Here is a 14,172-nt window from a genome sequence, read left to right as displayed (position 1 = left end):
GAATTAATTTGATGTGTAGTATCTGCGCCAATTATATGAAATTATGCTTTAAGAAAGTTTATGGCCAATGCGACACAAATTGAATTAAATATTTATGATTTGAAACAAGAATAATGAAATAAAATTAAGTTTTGAGATTGTAGATGTTGGGAGAAATGCCGGTGGATACATTTATTTTGATGCCAGGGACTGCATGAAGCTAACAAAGCAATAAGTTCATTACCTGAAATCCTTTGTGTTAGTCCTCCTCTATTATCTTGGATTATTAACAAATAATTAGTATTTAACACAAGACTCTTGGAAATTAAAGCGAATAAATGGGATAAACGTAACTCAAGGACATTTTCGATAATTTCGACTAATCAAAACGAATCGAAAATGGTAAATTCGATGATTTATTCCGCTTCATGTCGATTATCGATTCCGTTTTTTGACATAAGTATTATATTTTTGTTTTGTGTACATTATAGGCCTATAGTAGTACAGTATAAATTAAATTATTTACTGATAGTATATGCATAATTGTTTACCTAATTATATAATGTAATTAAGTTCGTAAATCAGTAAATCAGCTATGGTTTCGAAACCGGTAACAGGGAGCGATTTGCCATGGACATCACTATTATTTAAAGTCAATGCCATTGCTGTCAATTTTGACAACTTGCATTGCGTTGGTTGACTTGGTTGAATGATTGATTGATTCGATTGAATTTTATTTAGTGATAACTATCATGCACTGTTAAAATCAGGGATTATAAAACATGAAATAAAGTAATACGTGTATGTACAACATTCAGAAAGTTGCAAAGACATATCCATGAAAGTTTTCTAAGCACAAGAGTTCATCTTATCAGTTTGCACTAGAAAAACTCACTATATCTTAATTTATCACAAAAACATGAGTAAGAAGCCCATATCTTTCGGCAAAATCAGTTTTAACATCGCAAAAGCACCAGAAAATACTAAAAATGAAGAAAACACACCAGACACAGCCACCTCAGGTTTCGGTACTTTTGGTCGCACTCTCATACAGGAACAGAAGGAAATAGATGAGATAACAGACGATCTGGAGAGTCAGCATGTGCAGCAAGTCATGGGGATCAAGAATTTTGGGAAGAAGGCCAAGAATTTCAATGTGGAGGAGATGATGGAACAAGCAAGAAAGACTGCTCAAGAAGTGAGTAATATGTAATACTTTAAAAAAAAATTACTAATAGATTTGTTTAGGGTATGTTTTCGGGCAAAAGCTTCCACTTATTTGCATAATAAGCACTTTTTCCTTATTCCTCTGTCATATTTTACGAACATAGTATGCATAATTCAAAATGTTTTTAAGTGTCACTGAACTCATCTAAGATAGTATAGTAATGTTAAACTATTTTTTGTAACAAATGATGAGGTGCAATATTCTTTTTTATTCTGTTACCATATTTTCTTCCAGATTTTAAATAAAAAAATTGTTTGGCTTTTACAAATATGAACTTTACTTAAAAAATATAAGGAGTTGGTTTTAAGATAAGCATCCTCATTAACACAGGTTAGTAAAAAAAAGTTAGAAGAAGAAGCAGCTAAGCCAGCAGAACCGGAAGATACACCACCAGACGAAGAAGAAGACATCATTGGGCCTCTACCACCTCCGGCCAGTGAGATCCCGACGGCACCAGTACCGGTGGAAAAGAGTAAGAAAGAGCAGAATGGAGATGACAGTTATGATGAGCTCAGCAGTTCTGAAGATGAGGAGGAACTGAGCTTGGAAAAGAGGATACCGAACACTCATGAGGTTTGTTTTTATATTACATATGATTTTAAGAATGAAGTATCTAGAACTACTAACTAACTACTAGTGCGACTGGAACTAGAGTCTACTTGTATAGAGTTGTGCCTGCTACTCCTGCTAGTTCACTAAAAAGATCGCTCCTAAATGGTACAATCTCCGAAGTGTACTAGTTCGTACATCCGGACATTTAGTACAGTAGTACACCGAGATAGTGAGAGACAAATTGTGCATATGGCGTAAAGTAACGCTCGCTCGTAGTAGCAGAGAGCTGTTCGGCCGTTTTCACGCGCTCTCAGTCTGAGTCAGTCGGTTCTAATTCGGTTGCGGTCGGATCGCTTTGCTGTCATTGTCACTCCTCGGCTCTTCGCTCCCATTCTGTTGCGCGTGTGTGAGTGTACTAAATATACTAGAGAGCAGAATCATTCGAGAGTAGTTCGGTCTAGTACAGTATTCTATTCTAAATACTATTCTATATTACTCAAGCCTAATAATAGGCATGGATTACTAAGTAGTAATCACTAATCATATTCAGCAAAACTTCACATATTATTTCACTTAAAATTAGTAAATTGAAAAAATGCACACTCTGAGTGATCTGAAGTTTTTGGGAAGAAATAATAAGAAAAATACAGTCATAAGGGACCGGCCACACTTAAGAGACGCATGTCCTGAGGTGCGGAACCGACGCCCGCGCCACGCCGCCTGAATGTAATTCAAAAAACGTCTCCTCAGTACATTTTGTACAGGAAGGACGTAAGACGCGCCCCCAGACGGCGGACACATCCAGGCGGCGTGGCGGAGACGTCCGTTGCGCGCCCCGAGACACGCGACGCCTAAGTGGGGACGCTACCTAAAGTAACTTATTTAATATCTCAGATGTTTTCTGTCTTTAGGTAATATATGAGATAAATTTTCATACAGCCATTTTTGTTTTAACACCCCACGTTGTATTGCAGGTGGAAATGCTGCACGGCTCCAAAGCTGTGGTGGCGCTGGCTGTGGACCCGTCCGGAGCCCGCCTGGCAACAGGGTCCGTCGACTATGAAGTCTCCTTCTGGGATTTTGCAGGTACTTACATATTATCTTATCTTAAATCTGCGGGGGGCCTTTGATACACTTCGACCCATCGGGATCTTTTGTGCAATTACCCCCTATATACATATCACTAATATATATATATTATTACTAGCTTTTGCTTGCGGCTTCGTTCGCGTTAAATTCGAAAATTGCGGAATGTTCCATGCTAACTTCCACCCCCCTTTTTATTTTGCCCCAACACTGACTGTTACTTAACAATTTATAACACGGTGTGACAGGGACAGCCTGCCATCGCGATGTCCCAGTCACACTCACACCGTGTTATATAACGTTATACAGGGTGTAAACCTAATACGGGCGAACCTCTTAACGGTGGTGAGTAATTGAGTATAGGACATAAAAAATGGAATTATATAACTTTTACTTAAAATTGAAATATTTTATTTATCCATACAAATTAATTCGGCCCGCAACGTAATGCAAACACGCGTTAAACGCTCGTTGACAGTTGTCATTGATTGTCATTGCAACCACGTTTATAGTACATTGCTGCTGGGAAATTTTTCAAAAATTAATTATGGGCTGAAATTTAAGAGTAACTCAAAAACACCTCTTAATTAATGATAACAATATTGAATTACCTATATGCCTGGTTTCATTTATCGCCCTTATTACGTTTACGCGCTGTATAAAAGCCAGTGTGGGACGACCATTAGGGAAGTGGGGGTTAGAAAGAGACAAAAAGTAGCCTATGTCACTCTCCACCCCTTCAACTATCTCCACCTAAAAAATCACATCAATTCGTCGCTCCGTTTTGCCGTGAAAGACGGACAAACAAACAGATTTTAACACTCCCATTTATAATATTAAGTCCATACTAGTTGTTTGTTTAACTTAATTTAAAAATATGTAATACCGCTCTCAGACGTTTCTGGCGTTTCTGCGTGATAATAAACAGATTTAAAACTTATAGATCATTCCCAAAAAAATGTATCAAATTCTTACAGGCATGGATTCCTCAATGCGTTCCTTCCGCACCTTGCAACCCTGCGAGTCACATCCAATCCGGGCGCTCCAGTACTCGGCCACCGGTGACTCCATACTAGTGGTCAGCGGCTCCGCGCAAGCGAAGGTGTTAGACCGGGACGGCTTTGAGATACTCGAGTGTGTGAAGGGGGACCAGTATATCGCTGACATGGCTAGGTAAGTTTGTTTGCTTTTCAAAAATGTCTGCTTTTCAAAAATGCTTTTTATAATTTATTATTATTATTTGTATGTCTTTCGTTTATCTCGGGACCATGGGGTCCCGGACATTTGGAAGGCGTGCGTGGGGCCGAAGCCAACAGCGCAGAGGCCCTTAAGACAATTTAATCTAAAAGGTGATGTGACACCAACCAACGCTTATCCCTGTATGCACTATAGTAATGCACCCAAGGACAAGCCCCGGTTAGTGTAAAACTATTGCAATGAAATGAAAAAAAATATACTGGGCTATTGGGTTGGGTCTCTCTAGGGAGGATACCCGAAACAAAACCGAGCAAGCCCAACGGCTCCGAGGTGGCAGCCCCACCATTGGGCTAGGGTATAGTGGACTAATCCTTCGCTTACCCGAAACTCAACGATTAAAGAAACTGAAACAGTGCAAAACCGGACCGATCAAACTACGACGACTTTTGGCATGAAAATACGGACACGAATTGCTTGCTGGAACGTGCGAACACTGAGCGAAGATAGCCGACTAGCCCAAGCAGAAGCAGAAATGCTCCGATACAAACTGCAAATACTCGGTCTCAGTGAAGTGCGCAGAAATGGATTCGGAGAACTGAGAACGTCCAGGGGCCTCACTTTTCTTTACTCCGGGAAGGAAGACGAAGAGGGTGTACGTGAGAAAGGCGTAGGATTCCTCCTTTCTGATGTTGCGAAGCAGAGCCTACTGGACTGGAAACCCATCTCAGATAGAATCGTCACAGCCCGATTTAACAGTAAGGCCCGCAAGATAACCGTCGTTCAATGTTACGCGCCGACAAACCTGGCATCAAGAGAAGACAAGGACGATTTCTATAGTGCACTCAACCTAACTTTGAAAAACACCCGCAAGCAGGACATAGTCATCGTCATGGGGGATCTCAATGCCAAGGTTGGCACAGACAACGACGGATGTCAGAGACACATGGGCACAAATGGGCTGGGAGTCCGGAATGAGAACGGGGAGAGATTTTTGGAATTCTGCCAAAACAACGACCTTACCATCGGAGGCACATTATTCATTCATGGACACCACCATAAGTACACATGGAACTCACCCGATGGAGTCACCAAGAACCAGATTGACCATCTTGCCATCAGCTCCAAATGGCGTTCATCACTGCTCGACGTTCGTAACCGCCGTGGCGCGGATATCGACAGTGACCACCACCTAGTCGTCGCTGAGGTGCGGCTCAAAGTAGCTGTAGCCCGAGCTGCCAGCGCGACTACCAAGATGGGCAAACGCTTCGAGGTCAACAAGCTGCAGGACCCAGATGTAGGAGACGCCTTTAGACTCGAGCTGCGAAACCGTTTCTCCGTTCTCAAAGCGGACCCTACCACTTCTGTCGACGCGGAGTGGAACCACATCAAAATGGCCTATACAGAGACCAGCTCCGTCGTCCTTGGACACAAAACGCACACACGCGAAGACTGGATGTCACAAAATACCTGGCAACTCATCGAAGAAAGGCGCGGGTTACATCTTCAGCTCCTGGCAACTAGTGACGAGGCAGTGCGCGAAGACCTGAGGCGCCGATACGGACAAGTTCGCAGAAAAATCTACCGCAGTACCCGTCATGACCGTCGAGTATGGGCTGAGGAGGTTGCGGACTGTGCCCAACGCGCTGTCAACTCCGGAAATCTCAGGGAGATGTACAAGGCGACGAAGACCTTGGCCGGAAATAGACCAAACGACCCCGCTACGCTTGCAAGTGCGGCCATGCCCACACAAGGGGTCGTTACAACCGAAGTAGTAATATCCGACTAAAACAGGAGAGACCTCATATGAAAGCCGACATTTGCAAACCAGTAATGTTACTAGTAATATACTCAAGAAGGGAGACCTCAGTGACTGTGGCAATTGGAGAGGCATCAATTCCTTCCAAGGTGCTCTGAGGATCATCTTGGATATATGGGTCGTTACATAAAAATAGATAAAAAATAATTTCTTTTGTGATAAAAAATATTTCTTTTTTATTGATACAAAGGATACATGTTGCACTGTATTATAACAAAAAATATTACCTACCTAACGTCAATTAGTAAACTACCAACATTACCAGTAATATTCCCAATACTACCGAGTATTTTACCAATCTTACTGGTAATATTACTATAGTAGTATGATATGAAAGTTACAATGAATCATAATTTTAAGGAATAATATGGCGAAAATATAACGATTTTTTTTAATCTGTTTTAATTTGTTGTATTAAGGTACCGTACCAATATTAGGGTTCCGTACCTTAATGGAAAAACAGAACCTTATAGGATCACCGTCTGTCTGTCACAGTCATAGCTAATTTTCTCCGAAACTACGGAATCGAATAACTTGAAATTTGATAGACGTATGTAACCTTGTGACCCGAAGACGGACATGTAACTTACATTAATACATTTCTATCATAGGGGTCACTTTTGGGGGTAATGTGAAAATTAAAAATTAAAGATTTTTGAATGAAAGTTTCTTACATACTATCACATGAAAGAGCTTATTATAGAACTATAGGCATCTGAAAAATGTTTGTTTTTAATTAATTTAGAAATAATTTAAGAAAAGAGGCATTAAATAACCCGTTCCAGAACCGAAAGGTGGTAAGGCGGGGTTAGACAGCCGCTGGCTTTGCACTACATCTGTAGCAACGTGTCTGTCTGTATAAACATTTTCATTTATGATTTTTCCCAGCTAAACCGTATTTTTGATCACCTGATCACCAGGGCCGCAGATCCGGAAGGCGAAATAATAGAAATTTTCCTGCATACTCCATATTTCCTATCACCAGTAGAACCAGGACCATAGAACCGAAAGGTGGTAAGGCAGGGTTACACAGCCGTAGGCACACAGATTAGTTTATGTATTGTAAATAGTAGAAAATTAATAAGGTAGTATTTTATTTTTGCTTCAATCTCATCTAACAAATTTTCGTTAAACTGTAAATAGTATAAAAATGGTCCGATAATGGAGTTTCACTTCTTACTGTACCTCCGAGTACAAAAGAGAGAGAAAAAAAAGCGCCCGCCTACTCGTACTTGGCGTGTTTTTTTTTCACATTACCTATTCGGTACAACAACACATAGTCAACACAAAGTTATTGGGTACCTAATGCAGACTTGCATTAAAGTAGATAGGTACCGTAAACTGGGGTTACATTGATCAGTTTATAATTTAAACTTCTCTAACTTCTAAATTTAATAAAAAAAATGGGAACTACTTTTAATGGGATATACTTTTTTTAGTCTTTCGCTGCTAAAAATCTAGAAAGGCTAACAAAATAATGTACGGAGAGAGAAAAAATGACGAAAACTATAATTTTTTTGGTAATCGAATGTAACCCCTTACAGAAGTATTTTATCTCAAGGAAACATAAAAATCGTTTCGCAAGTTCAAAAGTTACAGCTGTTTAATGCTTTTTTGGGGTTACTTTGATCAAAGACATAAATTACCATCTTCGAAAAATCAACTTTATTTAAGATTGTCTCAATATTTATCACAAAAAGAGATCAAATTGTCAGCCTCAATAAGTACCTTAACATAATACACAATAATCAACTTTGTGTACCTAAGTATGGTCAATGTTACCCCATGCAGGTGATCAAAGACACCCCACAAACTAAATAATTAGTAATAAAATGCCTAGTTTGAATTTTAACACAAAACTCAATAGAATGATATACCTAAACATATTTCTGGCAAGCTAATATTCACTGTGAACCTTTTACTTTAATACCCACTAAGTTAGTTTAGAAGTTATTAGAACATGATAAATAGCGATAAACTATACTTACATATTGACAAGAGATTTGCACTGCCCACGACCATACTTGTTCATTGCGTTAGTGCAACTAATGGTAGTAACTATCGATAGTGCCAACGCCTTTAAAAACACCATAAGGGTTCCTGTTGTACCTTTTTGGTATGGAACCCTAAAAATGGACAGATGCGTTGGGACATTTTTTTTTTATACTACGTCGGTGGCAAACAAGTATACGGCCCGCCTGATGTAAAGCGGTCACCGTAACCTATGGACGCCTGCAACTCAAACAGTGTCACATGCGCGTTGCCACCCCATTAGACATGTAGAATTTTGCGTTTAAAGATAAAACGAAGTTTTTATCAATGCAACCCCAAGTATCAAAGTAACCCCACTAGTAAAATAGTTTTTATATATAATGGAACAGGGACAAAATATCCAAATATTAGATATATCTGCCACAAGCCACGAGATACCACAAAATTATACGAAGTATATTTGCAGTTGGTGACAATATAGGAAAGGAATGTTTCCAGTAAGACTGGTAATTTACTCGGTATTATTGGGAATATTACTAGTAAGATTGGTAATTTACTCCTCGGGGCACTCTACGAGTTTTTTTAAGTTTTATGATGGCGACTTAGTAATACATAATTAAAAAAATAACCATCGCGTCTCATAAAAATCGCAAATTTTGTATATTACCCGGTTTTGGTAATATTACCGGTAAGATTGGTATTTTACTGCCTTCGACACCTTGAGATAATATTCCCAAATGGAGTCCCCGAGAAAAAAATACTGGTAACGAAGTATTTTACCGACGACCCATCACTAATCGGCACAGAGGGTGTGGAGACAGTCCACAAATTTACGTACCTTGGTAGTGTAGTGTCGGAAACTGGAGGGACCGAAGAGGACATCGCTTCGAGGATCGCCAAGGCGAGAGCAACCTTCGCACGACTCCGTCCTATATGGCAATCGCGGAAACTGACTCGGAGAGTTAAGCTCAAGATATTCCGGTCCAACGTGAAACCCGTGTTGCTGTACGGATGTGAGACGTGGAAGGTCACTAAGGACATCTCGCAACGGATCCAGGTCTTTGTCAACCGCTGTCTTCGCCGCATTCTCGAAATATACTGGCCCGAGAAAATCTCCAACACAGCTCTGTGGGAACGCTGCGGTGAGACGCCGATCAACCAGCAGATCAAACGCCGCAAATGGAACTGGATTGGCCATACGCTCCGAAGGGACCCCGACCACATACCGAGGCAAGCCCTAGACTGGAATCCCCAAGGAAAGCGAAGACGTGCCCGCCCTAAGCAGTCCTGGCGGAGGACGATCACTGCAGAAGCGAAGGCGATAGGGATGACCTGGAGCGAAGTAAAGCGCGAAGCTCAAAACCGCTCGGGATGGCGACGCACTGTGGATGCCCTCTGCCCCATCTAGGGGACATAGGACATTAAGTCAAGTCAAGTAAGTCATTGGGTTGGGTCAGTGTGCTAGTGACCGGTCTATGGAAAGGTCTATGACATATGCCTTGATCATATGTTTTAAAAACACGAAAAAATAGGCAGGCGGTGACTCGCTAACTCAATATATGGGTCCAGGAAACGGCCGCTCGCACGGAGCGACAAGGGGACAACTTAGCGTGAGCGGCTCAGGGTGTGGAGAGGTGTGCGCCGCTTTGTACCCAGTCTGTACGAAACAGCCACTGTGCCAACTCGCGTCTTATGCATATTTCACTTCCACCCTGCGAGCATATAGCTCTGGCACCCCACTCTGAACGGCCGGTTAAGGCAAGCCAGAGGTGAGAATCCTGCGGCCCCTGCTCAGTGTTCTCTCCAGCCGGCCAGTGAAGGCAAGCCGGAGGGAGGGGCCTGACCGACTCTCGGGGGCATGGGACCCAAGGGACGCCACTTCCCATTCAGCTCGCCACAAGCTGCCCTGCGGGCTTATTATTATTATTTGTTTGTCTTTTCCTTATCTCGGGACCATGGGGTCCCGGACCTTTGGGAGGCATGCGTGGGGCCGAAGCCAACAGCACAGAGACATTTTTAAGACATTTTAATCTAAAGCAACACTTGAAGAGAGGCTAGAGGTTGTCGAGAGGTGAGACTGCGGTAGCCAGATCCCGGTGATCCGTTCAGCAGGCCGCCGACGTTATGACATTTTACACTTCCAACCTGGAGCATAGGTCCCGCTCTTGCGAATCCACTCTGGCCGGCCGGTTAAGGCAAGCTCAGAGGCGAGGGCCATAAAAAAGGGCCCTCTGGAATAGGGGTCCGCGGTGTCGTCAGCGTCACTCACCGTCAGCTCGCCACAAGCTGCCCCCTCGGGCTTATTATTATTATTATAACCTTTATTTATTTCTTTTCTTAGATTATTATTATTTCCTTTATTTATTTTGCTTCTTAGGTTAAGCTTTTTATAATATGAATATAAAAGTAAAATACAAAAACACATACAAAACAATATAAAAACATATAAACACATTATAAAAAACCTAACCTAGGGTGCCGCCAGCAGCGGGGCAGGGCCCAAGCTGCCGGTGGTTAGGGCTGCAGAGAGAGGAACCGTCGGACTATCCGCGCCGTGTCCAAGATCACCGCCTTCTGCATCTGGCCCTTGATCCAGCCACCTAGCGAGAGTCTCTTAAGATGTTGATCGAGACTCTTCGCTATGAGACCGTTCGCTGAAACGACTATCGGAACAATGATCGTTGAATCAACATCCCACATGGCGGTTATCTCGTGAGCCAAGTCTAGGTACTTACTGGACTTGTCCTTCTCGGCTTTCACGAGATTCTCATCATGGGGGATGGTGATGTCAACGAGCACGGCCCGGCGTTGCGGTCGATCTATTATCACAATGTCAGGCTTATTGGCTACAATAGTCCTGTCAGTGATAATAGATCGATCCCAATAGAGCGTGGCACGACCATTTTCAAGAACTGGCGCAGGCAAGTACTTGTAGTACGGTACTTCGCGGTCCACAAGGCCGTATTGAAGAGCAAGTTGCTGGTGAATAATCCTGGCTACGAGATTATGTCTGTGCAGGTACTCGCCGTTAGCAAGATGAGAACAACCGGAAATGATATGCCTGAGTGACTCTCCGGGACGGCGGCATGCCCGACAAATGTCGACCGTACCGTCCTTCAGGATATATTTCCGGTAGTTGTTTGTTATTATTATTATTTGTATGTCTTACCATATCTCGGGACCATGGGGTCCCGGACTTTTGGGAGGCATGTATGGGGCCGAAGCCAACAGCACAGAGGCCCTTTTAGACACTTTAATCTAAAGGCAAGGGATACATCTGGCGGATACCATCCCCGAGCGCACAATATGATACATCCAGAGATGGTCCCCGCCAGGTGTAAAGACTATTTCAGTGCAGCACTTTTGTGTTGCGATGGGAACTAAGGTCATAGGCTATTGTTGTGCAAGTTGGATGGACTGGATAATGGTCTATGGGGGGAGACTATCGGACACCTGCCATGACAACTAGTCTCAAGATTGTAAAAGACAGGCGGTGACTCGCCAACTCATTGAGTGGGCCCTGCAAAACGGCCGCACGCACGGTGCGACAACAGAGCAACACTTGAAGAGTGGCTGAAAGGTTGTCGAGAGGTGAGACTGCGGTAGCCAGATCCCGGTGATCCGTTCAGCAGGCCGCCGACGTTATGACATTTTACACTTCCAACCTGGAGCATAGGTCCCGCTCTTGCGAATCCACTCTGGCCGGCCGGTTAAGGCAAGCTCAGAGGCGAGGGCCATAAAAAAGGGCCCTCTGGAATAGGGGTCCGCGGTGTCGTCAGCGTCACTCACCGTCAGCTCGCCACAAGCTGCCCCCTCGGGCTTATTATTATTATCTTTATTTCTTTCAAATCTTAGGCTAGGCTGTTTATAATATGAGTATAAAAGTAAAATACAAAACCACTTACAAAACAATATAAAACACATATAAACACATTATAAAAAACCTAACCTAGGGTGCCGCCAGCAGCGGGGCAGGGCCCAAGCTGCCGGTGGTTAGGGCTGCAGAGAGAGGAACCGTCGAACTATCCGCGCTGTGTCCAAGATCACCGCCTTCTGCATCTGGCCCTTGATCCAGCCACCTAGCGAGAGTCTCTTAAGATGTTGGTCGAGACTCTTCGCTATGAGACCGTTCGCTGAAACGACTATCGGAACAATGATCGTTGATTCAACATCCCACATGGCGGTTATCTCGTGAGCCAAGTCTAGGTACTTACTGGACTTGTCCTTCTCGGCTTTATTATTATTATTAATAAACTATTATTTAGAGCCTAATGTGTCCCACTGCTGGGCAAAGGCCTCCCTCTTCTTTCTATAGTACGATCTAAAATTTGACGTTTGATTGACCAGTTAACCTACCAACAATCCTGCTTTTTACTACATATTTATCAAACTCATATTTAATTTGATGGAGAAAGGAGGGCGAACAAAATTAACATTTCAATTATCAGGTAAGGTTAGCTATCCAAAGTTTGCTTTTCAAAAATGTCTGTTTTTAAAAAGTAAGGTACAGCGGGACAAATCTCGACTGGGGCGGCAATTGTAACTAATCCATTTTTTCCATTATTATTACACTATAATGTTGAGTATTACATGTATCCATTGAACACGCCTACCATATATAACCGGTGGACACTCAATTTAATAATGCAAACATTGTAAAACATGGACAAAATGGACCAATTACATTTGCCCCCAGTCAAGATTTGCCCCGCTGTACCTTATCTAAAAGTAAACTGTTTGGCCAGTTTAATAAGTGTGTACAAAATTCTGTGTGACAAGTGAGGATGAGATCCATAATCATAATTTCAGAACCAAAGGCCACTGCGCGGCCCTGAACAGCGGCTGCTGGCACCCGCACATCCGCGAGGAGTTCCTGACTTGTTCACAAGATGGCACGCTCCGGCTGTGGCGCGCCGACGCGCCCCGGCAACACAAGGCGGTGATCAAGCCGAGACAACAGGGCGGCCTGAAGACTAACCCTACTGCTTGCGCTTTCTCTAGAGACGGTAATATCTTTGACCTAGAAAAAACACTAAAAATACGAGGATGAAATCACTAAAATAAAATAATGCGAACGATTTTTTGAACAGCTGATAGTTCAAACTAAGAATTCGCCTGGAACTAGCCTCCTAGAAATATTTTCTTTAACCATGAGCAAAAGTTTAGTTATTTATGTTTTAATGCTTTCCTAAAATGTTTGCTTGTCATTTTTGAGGACACTTATTATAATTTAGTGTGTCATAATGTTCCTAAAACGATTTCAACGATATTATTAATTCAAATAAAATTTATCCCTTACGCAGGTAACACGGTCGCCGCCGGCTGTTTCGACGGCTCCATCCAAATGTGGGACCACAGGAAGAACTTCGTCAACACATCAGTCCTGCTCCGAGACGCGCACCAGAAACAGACCGAAATCTCCAGCATCGCCTACTCATATCTAGGATCCTACCTCGCCAGCAGAAGCAATGATGAAACCCTCAAACTATGGGACTTGAGAAACTTCAAGAAACCCCTAAACGTCTTCAGCAATCTATTCTCAAGGTATGAGCAAACTGACTGCGGTTTTAGCCCTGACGATGCTATGGTATTCACCGGAGAGTCTCTACAAAGAAACCAAGAAGTTGGTCGACTGATATTTTACAACACTAAAACTTTTGAAAAGGTCACCGAGATTGGTGTGGCGAAATCACATGTCATTAAAGGAATTTGGCATGCGAAGTTAAATCAGATCTTTGTGAGCTGCGGTAACGGTGTTGTCAAGTGTTACTATGATCAGAAGCGAAGTTTGAGAGGTGCGAAGCTATGTATAGTGAAGACACATAGAAAGAAACATTCAGTTGAAGTAGTAAGCTCTCAACAGATAATAACACCTCATGCTTTACCTCTATTTAGACAAGAGAAGTTAAGAACTAGCAAGAAGAAGATGGAGAAAGAACGGTTAGACCCGGTAAAGTCTCATCGGCCTGACTTACCAATCACTTCAGGACAAGGAGGTAGAGTTGCTGCTTCGGGTAGTACGCTCAGTTCATTCGTGATCAGGAATCTAGGGTTAAGTAAACGTGTGGATGATGACCAGGACCCGAGGGAAGCCATTTTGAAGTACGCTAAGGATGCCGAAGAGAATCCGTTCTGGGTCGCCCCGGCTTATAAGAAAACTCAGCGAAGCCGATCTTTCAGAATGGAGACGAGGATGGAGATGGGCCTTCGGATCCGAAGAAATCGAAATCGTAATTTTATTTGTAAGAAATAAATGTTAAATTAACATTGCTTTTGGTTTTATTTATAAATTGTTGCTACGTATTTCGTTATATTTGATATG

At 42.6% G+C, this 14,172-nt stretch overlaps 1 protein-coding gene across 1 annotated transcript; it reads left to right on the top strand.

Moving 5' to 3' along the window:
* Positions 1 to 674: 674 nt before the first annotated feature.
* On the top strand, positions 675 to 14,120 carry LOC125237764 (gastrulation defective protein 1 homolog). The gene is given in 7 exon segments (XM_048144939.1): positions 675 to 1,177; positions 1,538 to 1,780; positions 2,734 to 2,845; positions 3,823 to 4,018; positions 12,660 to 12,856; positions 13,154 to 14,011; positions 14,014 to 14,120. Coding segments are annotated over 7 exon segments (1,956 nt in total). The 5' UTR covers positions 675 to 898; the 3' UTR covers positions 14,085 to 14,120.
* Positions 14,121 to 14,172: the final 52 nt, after the last annotated feature.

The sequence above is a fragment of the Leguminivora glycinivorella genome, chromosome 22, assembly GCF_023078275.1.
Source record: "Leguminivora glycinivorella isolate SPB_JAAS2020 chromosome 22, LegGlyc_1.1, whole genome shotgun sequence".
Taxonomy (NCBI): Eukaryota; Metazoa; Arthropoda; class Insecta; order Lepidoptera; family Tortricidae; genus Leguminivora; species Leguminivora glycinivorella.
The sequence above is the reverse complement of the archived record's forward strand: the minus strand, read 5'-3'. Positions and strand labels throughout refer to the sequence as shown.